This window comes from Rhinopithecus bieti, unplaced genomic scaffold, assembly GCF_001698545.2.
Source record: "Rhinopithecus bieti isolate Rb0 unplaced genomic scaffold, ASM169854v2 scaffold_64276, whole genome shotgun sequence".
NCBI classification, from domain to species: domain Eukaryota; kingdom Metazoa; phylum Chordata; class Mammalia; order Primates; family Cercopithecidae; genus Rhinopithecus; species Rhinopithecus bieti.
The window spans coordinates 58,235-72,954 of NW_016824314.1; the positions used below are offsets into that span (position 1 = coordinate 58,235).

At 50.7% G+C, this 14,720-nt stretch overlaps 1 protein-coding gene across 1 annotated transcript in view; it reads left to right on the forward strand.

Moving 5' to 3' along the window:
* Positions 1 to 3,111: 3,111 nt before the first annotated feature.
* Positions 3,112 to 14,720, forward strand: part of ALOX5 (arachidonate 5-lipoxygenase) — a 65,518-nt gene continuing 53,909 nt past the window's right edge. Inside the window, exons 1-2 of the mRNA XM_017862228.1 lie at positions 3,112 to 3,368; positions 11,427 to 11,625. Of these exons, the coding sequence (XP_017717717.1) occupies positions 3,219 to 3,368; positions 11,427 to 11,625 (349 nt within the window). The 5' untranslated portion in view covers positions 3,112 to 3,218. The remainder of the gene's footprint in view (positions 3,369 to 11,426; positions 11,626 to 14,720) is intronic.

A 14,720-nucleotide genomic window follows, 5' to 3' on the forward strand; every position in this document is an offset into this window, starting at 1 on the left:
CTACAAAAAATAAAAATAAAATAATTAGCTGGGAGTGGTGGCACATACCTGTAGTCCCAGCTATTCAGGTGGCTGAGGTGGGAGGATCATTTGAAACTGGAAAGTCAAGGCTGCAGTCAGCCATAATTGTGCCACTGCGTTGCAGCCTGGGTGACAGAGTGAAATCCTGTCTAAAAAAAAAAAAAAAAAAAAAGATGAATAAGTTCTGGGGATCAAATGTACAGCATGGTGACTATAGTTTATAACTGTGTTATTACTTTAAATTAGATAAGAGCAGATTTTAAGCATCCCCAGCACCCCCTACAAAAACACACGCACAAACGGTAACTATAGATGGTGATGGATATGTTAATTTGACTGTGACAATCAGCATTCAATATATAAATATATCAAATCATCACACTTTACGCCTCGAAATAGAAATTTTTGTCAATCAAATATTTTAAAATAAAAATAATCATAGTATTAACATAGCATACAGGAAAAATTGCATATCTCACCTGATACAGAAAACTATTTTGATAAGAGTCAGTATCCTTTCATGATAAAAACACTTTAAAACAAAAGGAATAAAAGGGAACTCCCTCAACCTGATAAAGGACATCTGTGAAAACCCCCAGCCGGCATCAAACTTAATAGTGAAAGGCTGAGCGTTCACCTCTTGAACCAGGAACAAGACAAAGATGCCTACTTTTGCCACTTCCATTTAACCTTGTACTGAGGTTCTGGCTAGGGCAATTATCCATGAAAAAGAAATAAAAGGCTTCCAGATAAAAGAAGAAGTAAAACTATCTCTACTCGCTCATGACATGATCTGCCATATAGAAAATATGCATATGTGCATACACACAAACCATTAGAACTAATAAACAAGTTCAGCAAGTTTGCAGAATATAAAATGAATGTACAAAAATCAAGTGTTTTTCTATACACTAGCAATTAACAATCCCAAAATGAATTAAAATTCTCTTTACAATAGTATCAAAAATAAATTATTCAGAAATAAAAAGAGTGCACTGAAATTTGAAAACTACAAAATATTTTGAAATAAATCAGAAAAGATTTAAGTAAATTGATCACTTGAACCCGGGAAGCAGAGGTTGCAGTGAGCCGAGATTGCACCATTGCACTTCAGCCTGGGCAACAGAGGGAGACTCCATCTCGAAAAAAAGAAAAGGAAAGAAAGGGAAGGGAAGGGAACAGAAGGGAAGGGGAGGGGAGGGGAGGGGAGGGAAAGATAATATTTAAAGAAACTGAAACATATTCTATGGATCAGAAGACTTAATATTGTTAAAGTGACAATATTCCCCAAATTGATCTGTAGCTTCACCTCAACCCCTATCAATATCCCAGCTTGCTTTTTGGCTGAAATTGACAAGCTGATTCTATAATTTATAAGGAATCTCAAAGGATCCAGAATAACCAAAACAATATTGAAAAATAAAGAACAGCATTGGTGGATTAACATTTTCCAATTTCAAAACTTACTATAACACTGAGGTAATCAAGTAGTGTCGCACTGTATAGCATGTACATTACAGATCAATGGACTAGAATCGAATGTCCAGAAATAAACCGTTATGTTTATAATGAATTACTTTTTAATAAGGTGTCAAGACAACGCAATGGGAAAAGAATAATAAATTCAACAAATGATGCATGGACAACCAGACATGCACATGCAACACAATGAATTTGAATTCCTCTATCACACCATGCATAACAACTAACTCAAAACGGATCACGGATGTAAATGAAAAGCTAAAATTATAATAATCCTAGAGGAAAACGTATGAGTAAATCTTTAAGATCTTATTGTAGGCAGTGGTTTCTTAGATATGACCCCAAAATCACAAAAGAAATTGAACTTAAATATTTTTGTGCTTCAAATATCATCAAGAAAGTGAAAACACAACCCGCAGAAACAATAAAAATACCTGTAAGTCATATATCCGATCAGAGACTTCTATCCAGGATATATAAATAATGCAGTTCAATGATAAAAAAGATAAATAGCCTAATTTTCCAAAGACTCAAGTATCTGAATATACATCTCTCCAAAGATATAGCTAATAAGCATCTGAAAATATGTTCAACGCCATTTGCCAGGTGCACAAAACCAAGATAGCATGAGGAGACGTTACAGGGACTCTGCTGCTTCACAGACGTGAAGCCTTGGTGAGAGCGTAGGCAGCCTCCTTTGGGAATTTCACATTCCGGCCGCCTCACGCATGGTGCGCTCGTGTTTAAACTTAGCCGAGATCGTTACACGCGATTGAGTGTGTGCCCGTCAGACCCCGCGCTGCCGACGGGGCTGGGGGAGGCGGGCGCCAGGAATGGGAGGGGACCTGGGGGTCAGGCCCCAGCCGCGGGAAGCCGCCCAAGGGCGCGCAAAACCTTCTCCACATTCCACACCCCTTCCAAGCATTTGCCCGCCGCGCTTTAGAGAGCCGACCCGTGACCCCTGGCCTTCCCTAGACAGCCTCGCACGTCCAGGTGTGGTGACCCCGTCCAGCTTGCCTCCTGCGAGCAATGACCATCTCCGGGCTTAGGGGCGGTCTCGGCGCCCGCCTGCCCCCCGGCCAGAAGCCGCAGGTTCAGCCAGTGAGGACGCCGGCGCTGAGGGAGCCTCTGTGCTCCAGAATCCATCCTTAGTATCAGCGCTGGGGTGGCCTCCTCCAGGAAGCCCTCCTGATTCCCCCATGGGTCGCTCTTCCCCTGCAGACTCCCGGAGCACCCCTGCTCTAAATACCGCGGCGTGGCAGTGAGAACTTGCGGAGAGCAGAGGCTGCGGCTACATTTCTAGGGGATCCCCGCAGCTCCACCCCAGGGCCTACAGGCGAAGCCAAGGCAGGCAGGCAGGACAAAGGGTGGAAGCAATGCAGGAGAGACCCAGTGAACGAATGGATGAGGGATGGCAGCCGAGGTTGCCCCAGTCCCCTGGCTGCGGGAACAGCCACCTCGCTGAGGAGGAGAGACCCAGGAGCGAGGCCCCCTGCCCAGTCCGAGGCGAGGTCTAGCGCAGTCGGCGTCGCGTGAAGGGTGGGAGGGAAGTACTGTGGGGGCGGGGGCGGCCGGAGCCGGGGGCCAGGCCCGGGCGGGGCCGGGGCGGGGACCGGGGCCCAGACCAGTGGTGGGAGGAGGCTGCGGCGCCAGATTCGGACGCCTGGACCGCCGCGCCGAGGCTCCCTGCGCTCGCTGCGCCCGCGGCCCGTGCCATGCCCTCCTACACGGTCACCGTGGCCACTGGCAGCCAGTGGTTCGCCGGCACTGACGACTACATCTACCTCAGCCTCCTGGGCTCGGCGGGCTGCAGCGAGAAGCACCTGCTGGACAAGCCCTTCTACAACGACTTTGAGCGCGGCGCGGTGAGCGTGGGCGGGGCGCGGGCTGGGGTGCGTCCGGGAGCCGGTCTGGACCGCAGAGGCCTGAGCGGGGGCAATGAGGGCCCGTCGGGGCGGCCTGGACAGTGCTGGGGGTGTCTAGGACCCCGTCGGGGCGGGCAGAACGGCGGTGGGGCGCGCCCTGGGCTCCCAGCGGCCCGTAGGTACCCCGGTGGGGAAGCGTCCAGGACCCCTGACTGCGGCCGCGACCCGCGTGGGAAACGGGAGACTTCCTGCGTGCCGTCTGCAGGGCGCCGCACGTCTCCCCTGGGAGGAGAAGGCCCAAGGTTTCCTCTCCACTTCAAGATCTGGGTTCCGAGGCTCTGGAGCCCCCTTCACTGGTCTGCATTTCTTGTGCCACCGCTTCCTCAGGCTCTTTCCGCAGGTGGCACTGGGAGGGAGAGGCAGAGGGGTCATGCTCACAGAACTCTGAGGGCACCTCAGAGCAGCCTGCTGTGAGCCGTGGGGGAGGGTGCAGGTCAGCGGGTCCAGAGGCCTGAGTTTCGTCCAGACATGACCACCAGCTCACTCTACCTTTAGTCTGGGCCTCAGTTTCCCCAGCTGTAAAATGGAGGATTGACTTAAGTCTGGTCCATGAGTCGTGGGTGAGCCCAGGCCCATCTGGTGGCTCAGACAGCACATGGGCAGCTTACATTCTCAGGACAGGCCCCAGAGGAAATCAAAGGGAAGGAACAGAACCCAGGCGAGAAGAGGCCTTTCTTAAATGGAGGGGCTGCACTCCCTCCCAGCAGAATGTACACCAGGGAACACTTCCACGCTAAGTGTGAGGACTCGGGGGAGCCCTCAGCATTTGGAAGCTAGTTCCTAATGCTGATCTGGACCTGAATTCCAGCCCCACGGCTCTTTTCCATGAGCATGGGCAGGTCGCAGTTCTCACTGAGCCTTTAATGAAGTGCCTACTTCAGTACCTGGCAGAGGAAGCGCTCCACAAATGACTGGTAATAGTCCCAGACATACTGCAGGTGCACAGGGAATATCAGTTCCCTTCCACCCCCACCCCAGCTCCTAACTGGGCCAAAAAGATTTAGACTTTACCAAGCTGCCTTCTCACCATTTAGTTTACTATTTGATCAAACCGTATGAAATTGCTCATAATGGACAAATACAACTGGTAAGTTCATGTTTCAACTGATTATTCTTGGATAAAATTTGTCATCTTTTAGGTGTGCAGAGCCTGAAGTAAGTAAAAATGACTCTTTTTATGGATTCCAACCTCTCCATGGGCTCGATTCCTATTCAGGAGCCTCAGACCCTCGCTGTAGCACAACATGGTCCTCAGCCAAGGTCACTACCAACCTGGCTTGAGCTCCCTTCAAGAAGAGTTAGGCGTTGAGTACAAGAGCAACCTTCAGTTGCTTAGTTGCCCCAGTCAGGGAACTGGCCCTGAGGACTGCTGTGCCTTGGAGTTAATGTGTCATCCATTTAGGGTGATGGCTCGCTCTGCCATTTCTGATGCATCTTCATTTACTTCTGTTATTTCATGGATTCCCCCACACCTAGGGGAGAAGGACAGGATACAGACTACTTCCCCTTTGTAAGTGCTTCCCCCTCCCCATTCTCCTCCACACATCATAAGGTTCTAGAAGCACAGGCCATCGGTGTGCTCACACTGCATGGCACGGGCACCCTGTGTGTACATTCCCCCTGGAGGGGACACCCTAACATGGCCATAGCGGGCTGTTCGGACGAAGAGTGAAGGCACTGTTTTGTCCACTATCTCCCTCTCTGGATCTGTCTTCCCCACCCTGAGAAGTCATTCAAATGACATTATAATTAAACACCTCAGCCGGAATCCCAGGTGCAAATTTCAGGAGAGGTTTGCATGTCACATTTCCATTGGGTTGAGAGGGCTATGAGTCAGGGGGTGGGGGGGATGGGGGTGGGGACTACCGCAGGGTGGGGAACCAGCTAAGGCTGAAAGTTTCCTTGAAAAATTCAGCTTTTGAGAAAGTTCCGGTTGATGCAAAGTTACTCCACACTTTCTCTTGCCCAGTCCAAAACTACTTCCTCATTCTCCCAGCTTGGTATCTGTAAAGACAATCATCCTTTTTGGGTAAAGGTAAAAGAAAAACCCTAGAGGAAGTACTTGCTGAGAAGACAAGGTTATCCCATTTTACAGGGAAAAGTGTTAAAATCTGTATTGTTAACAGTAGCAATGATAGCAATAACAATAAAGGTATTGCCACACAATTCAATCATTTCCAAGTTATTGACAGGTCCACATCCCCCTCCTCTAGGGCATAGTTCAGTCGAATAATGAATAGGACTGATTTTTTCCTTGATAAAAGTGAGTCACAAGTCCCTTGTTATTCTCATCAGAGTTCTGCATAGTGATTCAGTCAGGACTGGGAATCAAGTTCTTCACAGGTGGGATTATCCTATAAACAGTTGTGTCTTCCTTGGCTCCCCACTGTCTGCTGGAGAAAGCCAGGATCCTACACAGAATGACCTTATTTCCAGAGGCTAACCCAAGTCTAGGCAAATTTAACAAGTTGATTTGTTTCTTTAACTCTGTAAATTTAAAGTAATTCAGATCAGATACGATGACTGTAACAGATCTGAAGATTTCTGAGAAATCTTAGTTGCCCATTTCATTCTGTGCTAGTACTTTTAAGAAAGCTAAGGGTAATAGGGTGGTGTTTAATATATGATACTTGAATGTGTTCAACAAGTGTAGAAAAGTCTTATAATGATACATGCTTCTTAAATATAGTCAATGAGTATTCTAACATTCATGAAAAATTAATTCTAGAATACTCCTTTCTTGTGAATGGAAATATATTAGTGGAGCATAAATAGTTCTTTGTTATGACCCTCAATCCCTCTCTCATCTCCCAGTCTTCTCCTCTGAGCCATCTTTTCCCTACATTCTGCCCCCTCTTCTGCCTCCTCTTCCTTCCCCTGTTCCCAGTCCCCTCAATGCTCCCCATTTCTCTCTCTGCCTTACAACTCTCCCTTCTCTTCCACTCTGAATTTTCCTCTACACTGTCTTCCAGTCACCTCTCGGAGGCCCCTTCTCTGCTCCCTCAATCTCCGGCTCTCTGTCCCACATTTTCCCCTTCTCTGCCCCTTGGTCTCCCTATCCACTGTCCCCATCCCTCTCTCCATCCCTTTTTCTCCTCAGCTCTTCCCCATAACCTCCCCCTCTCTCATCCCGAGTCTCTGTTTTGTCTGAACCTCAGTCTTCCTCTCTGTTCTACAGCCTCCTCCTCCCACAAGCCCCTCATTAGTCCCCCTCCAATATGGGTAGCCTGGGGGTGGGGCACACAGCCTTGCTTCCGCAGAGAGATCCATTTCCCTGTCCCAGCAACAGCAGAAATCTGCTGAAAGACAGATGAAAACTCTCCTAAAATGCTGATAGAAAGCTCACATGAAAACTGACCAACTCACACTTTGCTGAAATATTCAAAAGCTTTAAAACTACATATCCAATAAAAAGTTAAAAGCAATAAGCAAAATCAGCAAAGTGGCCCCTTGTGAAAGGAGGCCGGTGAGTTGCAGGTGTTCCCTTGTCTCTCTCCAGCATCTGCACCACCACGCCACCCACTTCTGTCCCCAGAAACTGTGCCCAGCCTTCCTCCTCCCACGTGTGAATTCCCCTGGGGACCCTGCCCTCCCAGTTCCCCACATCTGAAATGTCCTACCCATGCCTGTCCTCCTGCTAACCTCCCCTCTGAAATCTGGTCAGCCCCCAAAAGCTGCCTCAAATACCCTCTCTTATGAAGCTTTTACACTGTCCTTCCACACCACTCCGCATTGCCCCTTTATACTCCATCCAGGATATAAACCAGGGCTCAAAGCTAGGCCTTCTAGCTTCTGGTTCAGGGCTTTTCTCAAGATGTGGCCTTGGGGAACTGTGGGAGGAACCTGGGCTTGGCCATCACACAGGTGTGGGTTCTGATCTTGCGGCCACCATTGCTCTCTGAGCCTCAGTTTCTATCTGTAAAGCAGGACAGTCACCTGCTCGGCCATTCCCAGGTCCAGTGCTTCCTGAGGGCCTGTTGGGGGTGTCCACTGTTGATAGTGCCCACCATAATTCAATGTGTCACCTGAAATTTAGTGTGTCACAGCAAATAGACAAATACAGCATCAGCCCAGTGTACTTGGCCTACAGAGGAGGGAGGAAGATGGGCACTGTAGTTCCACACACCTTCCAAAGACCTTACTTTGCAGTTTGACACATGTGACCCTGGTATTTTCCTGGAGGGAGGCCTTTCTCTATCTGTCATTCTTCCAATAGTACCCCCTGGGATGTTGGAACCACAGCCACTAAGCTTTGTATTTTACTTCCTGAGTTGGGTCGAGGCGGGAGCCCTCTGCCTCTTGTTCACCTCTTGTCACATTCAGGCCTGAAGCCAGCACCAGAAAAGTGGCTGGGCTGGCCATAGACCAGCCAGACTGCAGGCCTGGCCCCCTCCTGATGTGGAAGGCCCCGTCAGATGGCAGATGGAGTCCTCGTAAATCTGTCTAGTGATTTTACTCCAAGTGAAACTCAGGGGCTCTCCACCAGGTGCCTGCAGGTGTGGATAGAGCAGGGGGCCAGGAGTATCCCAGTCCCCTGTGATTGCACCACAGATGTGCTGGAGGGTCACCCCACTGTCCGCTTCTTCAGAGAAGCTGCTCAGTCTCTTCGTGTGGGTCATCACCCCCAGGCAGACAACAGGCTCTCCCTGTGGGACCTGCACAGTCCTGGAATACCTCCTCAGCCCATCTCCCTCTCCTCTTAGTCCAAGGTATTGGGCACCTCCCTCCTATGAGAGTGTCCCCTTCAGCTTCTCCTGCCCCTCCTCCAGCTTTCCTGGCATCTATCCCCCAGGGACACCTTCCTCCCTCTCCAGCCCCTCAGAGCCACAGGAAAGCCACTTCCCCTGCAGCAGCCACACTCTGGCCCAGGCCCAGGCCTCTGGTGGCTGCCCCTCAGTCCTCACTGCACATGGACTTGCTCTGCCTGCCCCACTGGCACTCAGAATGCCTCCCACTCTCCCTCTGTCCTCACAGCCCTGTCTCCACCCTTTCAGGAGTTCCTTCTGGGCTTTGAGCAAAGGGGTTTGAGGTCACAGGTTCAGTTTCCTCCTCCCATGTGTGCTCTGGTTACTTGGATTGGCACATGTAGTCACGAAGGGGCTGCGACGCAGAGGCCCATGCTAGCTCACAGGCAGTGCGGGGCCTGGTGTCCTGCAACCTCCTGGATTCAGGAAGGGGCACCGGTGGTTCTGACGCACACAACCGGTGGCCTGTGCCTCTGGAGAAAGGAGGCCACCCAGGATGGTGTCACTTCGTTTTCTCAATGGTCCTGTAAGTGAGGGGTTATCATCCTTGGGTAGATGAAGAAACAGCTTCAGAGAATGAAGCAATGTGCCATCCAGCTAGTTGCCTGAAGCTGGGATGTGAATTCAGAGCTCCAGACCCCAGGGCCCACCCAGCCTTCTGCCCCTCACTGCCCTCTTCCCACTCCTTAGTGGGACCAGGAATCTCTGTCTTGGCTCACAATCTGCAGCTGAGGCCTCTGTATATCCCTGTGTCGTGCAGGGCCTGGCGTGGGGCAGGCCCAATGCGTATCCAGTCCTGGGCCACTCAGCCCCCACTCTGTTCCTCCAGATGGGCCTGAGCCCCTGAGATGCTGAGACTCCTGTCCTATCACAACCTGCCCGCCCTGCCCATGATGGGCGAGGCCTTGTCCGTGGCCCTGCTCTCCTGAGGATGAGCTGTGGCAGGAAGGCTCTTTCTCAGATGTGGCAGGTGAGGCTGGTACTCTGCCTGCAGGAGGGGCATTCTCGTGGGGCCGAGACTGGTCCACATGTGGTTGGATCCAAGACATGTCATCCCAGCACATGGGCCTGGCTCCTCTGCCATCAGAAACTGTTCCTAGGATCTCTGGCCTAAACGGTAGAGCACAGAGAGGAAGCTTTCGCTTTCTGACCACAAGCGTCTGGCCTCAGTGTCAGCCACCCCAAACTGCTCACAGCATTCAGAGCCAAGAGGTTTGCGGAAAACACCTGACTTCCCATTCCTCTTAGGAAGCCCTCCAGGGGTCCTCCTGGCAGCTTGGAGGCAGGGCATGGAATGGGGATGCCTGGGCTCAGACAAAGGATGATACCCCTCACCCCTTCCACTTTGCTATCGTGCTGAGAAGTCTAGGTTCTGCTGCCTGGGATAAAGCTCAAGGGTTGATGAATCTGGCTTAGAAAGTGCCTTGGAGGAGCCAGGCACAGTGGCTCATGACTGTAATCCCAGCACTTTGGGAGGCCGAGGCAGGTGGATCACTTGAGGTCAGGAGTTCGAGACCAGCCTGGCCAACATGGTGAAACCCCGTCTCTACTAAAAATGCAAAACTTAGCCAGATGTGGTAGCAGGTGCCTGTAGTCCCAGCTACTTGGGAGTCTGAGGCAGAAGAATCAGTTGAACCTTGGAAGTGGAGGTTGCAATGAGCTGTGATCGAGACACTGCACTCCAGCCTGAGCAACACAGTGAGACTCCACCTCAAAATAAAAAAGAAAGTGCCTTGGAGGGCATCAAGTCCAGGGCTTTCCAAACCTGCTGGTCATCAGAACATGTAATGCAATGCCTGAGCCTCTCATCCCACCTTCCTGTCTGCCATCCGTTGCTGCAGAGACACAAGCCCTCTAGAAGCTATGGCTGCTGCCTCAGAGCCACCTGTGTCCTGGAAGCAGGAGCCTGGCAGGGAGGAAGCCAAGCAGCCTTGTCCCGGAGGCCTGGGCAGCAGCGCTGTACACAGCCTGGGGTGGTGCCTTCTAGCTGCAAGGCCAGTCTCATCCTGCCACCAGTAATACCACAGGTGCAGCCAGAGCCACTTGATCTCACTGTTCTCTAGGCATCACCATGCGGCTGTGAACTGCAGATGTCCCAGGAGGACTCAAATCCATGCAAGGTCCCTGTATCTAAGCCTCACCATTTTCACTCACTTATTAGCCACACTGATAACTGGAAAGAGAGGCAGTGGCTGTGATGGAAAGGCCTGGGGTGGGGCTCCAGCTCTGCTCTAAGTGGCAGAGGTGGGAGTCACTGAGCCTCGCTGTCTTCATCTGTGGAAGGGGTCATAACTCCCCTGCACTCCCAGCGGCGTTGTGGAGATCCACTTTCAGCAAGCCCATCACCAGTTGTAAAGGCCTCCCACAAGGCTGTCCCATGTGGGGGCTACTGCGGACCCTCACTGGGCACAGCCTCACAGGTGCAGGCATGAGCCTGGGTGTCTCCCCATCCTCCAGCCTGAGCTAAGTGCAGACAACAGACATTGCCCTCTGAGCAGCACGGCACTGTCCTGGCTCACTGGATTCTCTCTCCTCAAGAGTAGGGCCCAGGACTTGTCCATTTCTGTCACCTACCTGGGTCTTAGCACTGAGCCTTGTCAGGGGCAGGCCTTCAGTGAATGTCTTGGCTAAATGAATTCAGGAGTTCATTTAAGGTGTTCATGAAGCATCTTGGCTTCATGAACTTTAGTGGAGGCAGAACTCTACCTCTTCCCATTTTGGCTAGGCCTGAGAATCGGCATAAGACAGATTCATGGGCAAAAGCATACAGATTTCTTTAATACAAGTTGTATGTGGCATGGGAGCCCTCTTAAAAAGATGAAGACCCCAAGAAGCAGTTAGAGTCAATCCCCCTTAAATACTGCATTGGATGATTAGTTGTGAAAGGTGATAAGGCCAAGGGGCTTGGGCTAGGGCAGGTAATTGGGCAGAGAAGTGACTCGGGAGGTAAGGGCTCATTGTACAAGATCTGTTTGTTTGGATTTCTTTTGGCTTCAGCTTCCCAACCTTGATGAAAAGTGTTGCTTTCCTTTTGGTGTAGGGAGGACATCTTTCACGGGGGACTTTCATCTCCTGCTTCTAAGAAACAGCACGAATGTCAGAGTGATCTTGCACCTGCTGTTTCTTTAAGTGCTTTTCATTCAACATAGTCCCTATGCCAGAGCAGCATACTTTGGGGTGACACATTCTTAACACCTCCAGAACAAAGGCTCAGGAGACCACGCATGGCCTGATTGCCTGTTCTCCTTCCCAGGTGGATTCGTACGATGTGACTGTGGATGAGGAACTGGGCGAGATCCAGCTGGTCAAAATCGAGAAGCGCAAGTACTGGCTGCATGACGACTGGTACCTGAAGTACATCACGCTGAAGACGCCCCACGGGGACTACATCGAGTTCCCCTGCTACCGCTGGCTCACCGGTGATGGCGAGGTACTCCTGAGGGATGGACGCGGTGAGCAGCTCAGACCCCTTCTGCCCCAGGCTTCCTGAGAACCGAAAGTTCTTCCTGTCCTCAAAGCACTGTAGTCATAGGAGGAATGACACTGCTGTGCAGGGGCGGGAAGTGGGAGGGCTCTGCCCTGTGCCTCGATGCACCTGCAGGAGGCGTGACTTTCTTTGGGATTCATACAAGCCCCTGAGGGTGCAGCAGGTGGCCCTAGGCCTCACTGCCATCATGTCCTCACTCTGTGCTACAGTTCTACAGGGGAGGGTTGTGCTCCCCTTTTTGTCAGTGGGTAACTAAGGTCCACTGAGGCAGATAGCTATGGGACATGCCCCTGGATGGGCACTTCTCCAGTTGCCAGGGTGTGACATCACTTTCTAGGTTCATAGCGTGCCCTCTCTGAGATCACAGTAGGGCTCAGGCAAGCTCGGGGTGCCCTTGTGGGCCTGGGGAGGGAAGGGGTGGACAAGGAGCACCCCAAGTGCCAGCTCCGAGGGGCGATGGACAGGCCTGCAAATCACAGTTACCAGTTCTTCAACCCCAAGTCTCACTTTTCGCTGAAAGAGAAAAGAACCTCAAATCTGCTCCCCTTAGTCAGATCCCAGTCAGGAGGCCATTCTTTGTAAGGAACACACAGCTGACCTGGTACAGAGCATCAGAGAGAGAAGTAGGCATCAAGGTCAGCCAAGGCCACTCTCCCTGAATGAACCGCCTTGCACACCCACCCTCCTAGTGTGCCTGGCAAAATCCTACCTCACTTCAAGTCATAACCCTTCTGCTTGCTCTCAGTTTAAACCTGGAAAGATAAGCCTTCAAAGGCCAGGCAGCCACTGTGATAATAAGAGGAAGCCACTGCTTCTGCCATGACAGCATCGAACTCTTCCTCTTTGCCAAGTTTCCTGTAGCTAGTGTGTTTTTCACAGAAGTTTGGTGGGGTAGGTAGGAAGAAATGACTATTACCCCCATTATATAGCTAAGAAGACAGAGACAAAGGATAAAAAGTTATTATGTACCTGCTGTTCTTAAGCTACCAGGCCATATCCCATCGTTTCTGATGTGGAGTTTGACTTAAGAAACCAAATTTCCAGAATATTTCTGAACATGGAGATAAGAGGATGTTTGTCCCCCTACCTAATGACAGGAAAAAAATCACAAAGTTCATTTATTCTTGTGGTCGTCAGAATGTGGAAAGTTGTGGACAGGACACTTCTCTTTTTCTGGTAGTTAGGAAATGCTGGCTCTGAAACTCCCTCCTGCCCATCTGCCCAAGGTCTCAGTTATGAAGCCCTTCTTCCTGCAGACCCTTCAGCTCATCGTGGCAAAAAACAGATGGTACACTAGGATGAGGTTTAAGAAAGGGGCATCACAGAGGTGTGGGCCCATGCACAGAGGGACCAGGCAGAGTGTGGGGCCATCAGCACCACTAGTCCTGATGCAGGGGGAGGGAGAAGGTTGTGGGAGTAATCCAGAAGTATCCTGGAGACAGCACCCTTGGAGGAGCTGCGGCCCTCAGTAGAAAGGTGCTGGGGAGTAATTGGCCTCTCCTTGCTCTAACATATTCCCTCCTTTCTGGTCAGAGTTCCCAGTGGGAAGCCCATTGAGGCATCTCATTCTAGTCACTTTCAGGGATAGCACCGGTTGGAGGGTGAGCATAGAGAAGCTGTCCAGCAATTTTCACTCTCTCTACTGCTGTAAAACCAACCTCCTTGGTAGCTTTAAATAGCCATTTAATTTTGTTCATGCTCTTGCAGGTCAGGAATTTGGGAAAGGCCTCACTGGGCGGTTCATCTGTGGCCATGTAGCATCAGCTTAGGGGACTGGGGCTTCTTCTCTCTAGGCTCCTTGGCGTCCCTGTCCATATGGAGTCTCATTCTTTAAGGCTTCTCACAGAATGGTGTCTTCTAGGTGCTTACGTTTCTTACATGATGGCTGGCTTCCAAGAGCAAGTTTTCTAAGAGACAGAAAGTTGAAGCTGCCAGTCTCTTCAGGCTTGGGCCTAGAAACTGGCACACTGTAACTTCCACCATATTCTACTGGTCCAAGCAGTCACAGAGCCCACCCAGACTCCAGAGGAGGGGATGCAGACCCCCCATCTCTCAATGGAAGGAATGTCAAAGAATTTGTGGCTTATTATTATTATTATTATTATTTTGAGACAAAGTCTCGCTCTGTTGCCCCAGCTGGAAGGCAGTGGCACAATCTCAGCTCACTGCAACCTCTGCCTCCCAGGTTCAAGTGATTCTCCTGCCTCAGCCTCCCAGGTAGCTGGGATTACAGGCTCCAGCCACCATGCCTGGCTAATTTTTGTATTTTTACTAGAGATAGGGTTTTGCCATGTTGGCCAGGGTGGTCTGGGACTCCTGACCTCAGGTGATCCACTTGCCTCGGCCTCCCAAATTGCTGGGATTATAGTCGTGAGCCACCACGCCCAGCTGTGGCCAATTATTAATCCACCACATGGCACAACAACCAATCCCTTGAACAACCTGGAAATGGGGGCGGGGGGGGCCAACCTACAAGTGATTCAGTTACTCACCATATGATCACCCCTTAAATCTAATATTTCACCACTACACCTTGGGTGAACATGAATGTCAGAGGGCCATTACTGTGGCCCCATGGATCCAGAGCATCTGTATGAAGGGACAGCTTCATTAAGGCACTGTGTCAGTCCTTGGAACCTGCCCTGCTGAGCCTGCCATCAGTCCAGGCTTTCTCATCCTGTCGTACTCCCAGAACTTCATCAGCCATTGGGTAGATTCTTCAAACACCTTTGGGGTCAGGGGAGAAGGACCATTCTCTTTTTGAAACTTGGCATGTTGCAATTCTGCATGTACTGACTTATTCATACCAGTGAAACTGAAGAGATCCAGCACCTCAGAGTTGAGGTGCCCAAGAGATTAGCTGGTTCCTTAAGGTATATAAGAGATGATGAATGTTGAGTGCCTCCAGAATCACCCCCATAGCAATGATAACAGTTATTGTCACCATTAATACTCACCTTGCCTTCTGTGGCCTCAAGCCTCCCCTCTTGGCTGGCCTTACATCCCCAGGGGAGAATGCAGAGGTATCCCACTAATATTCCTTTTTGGGCCCCAGTTCCA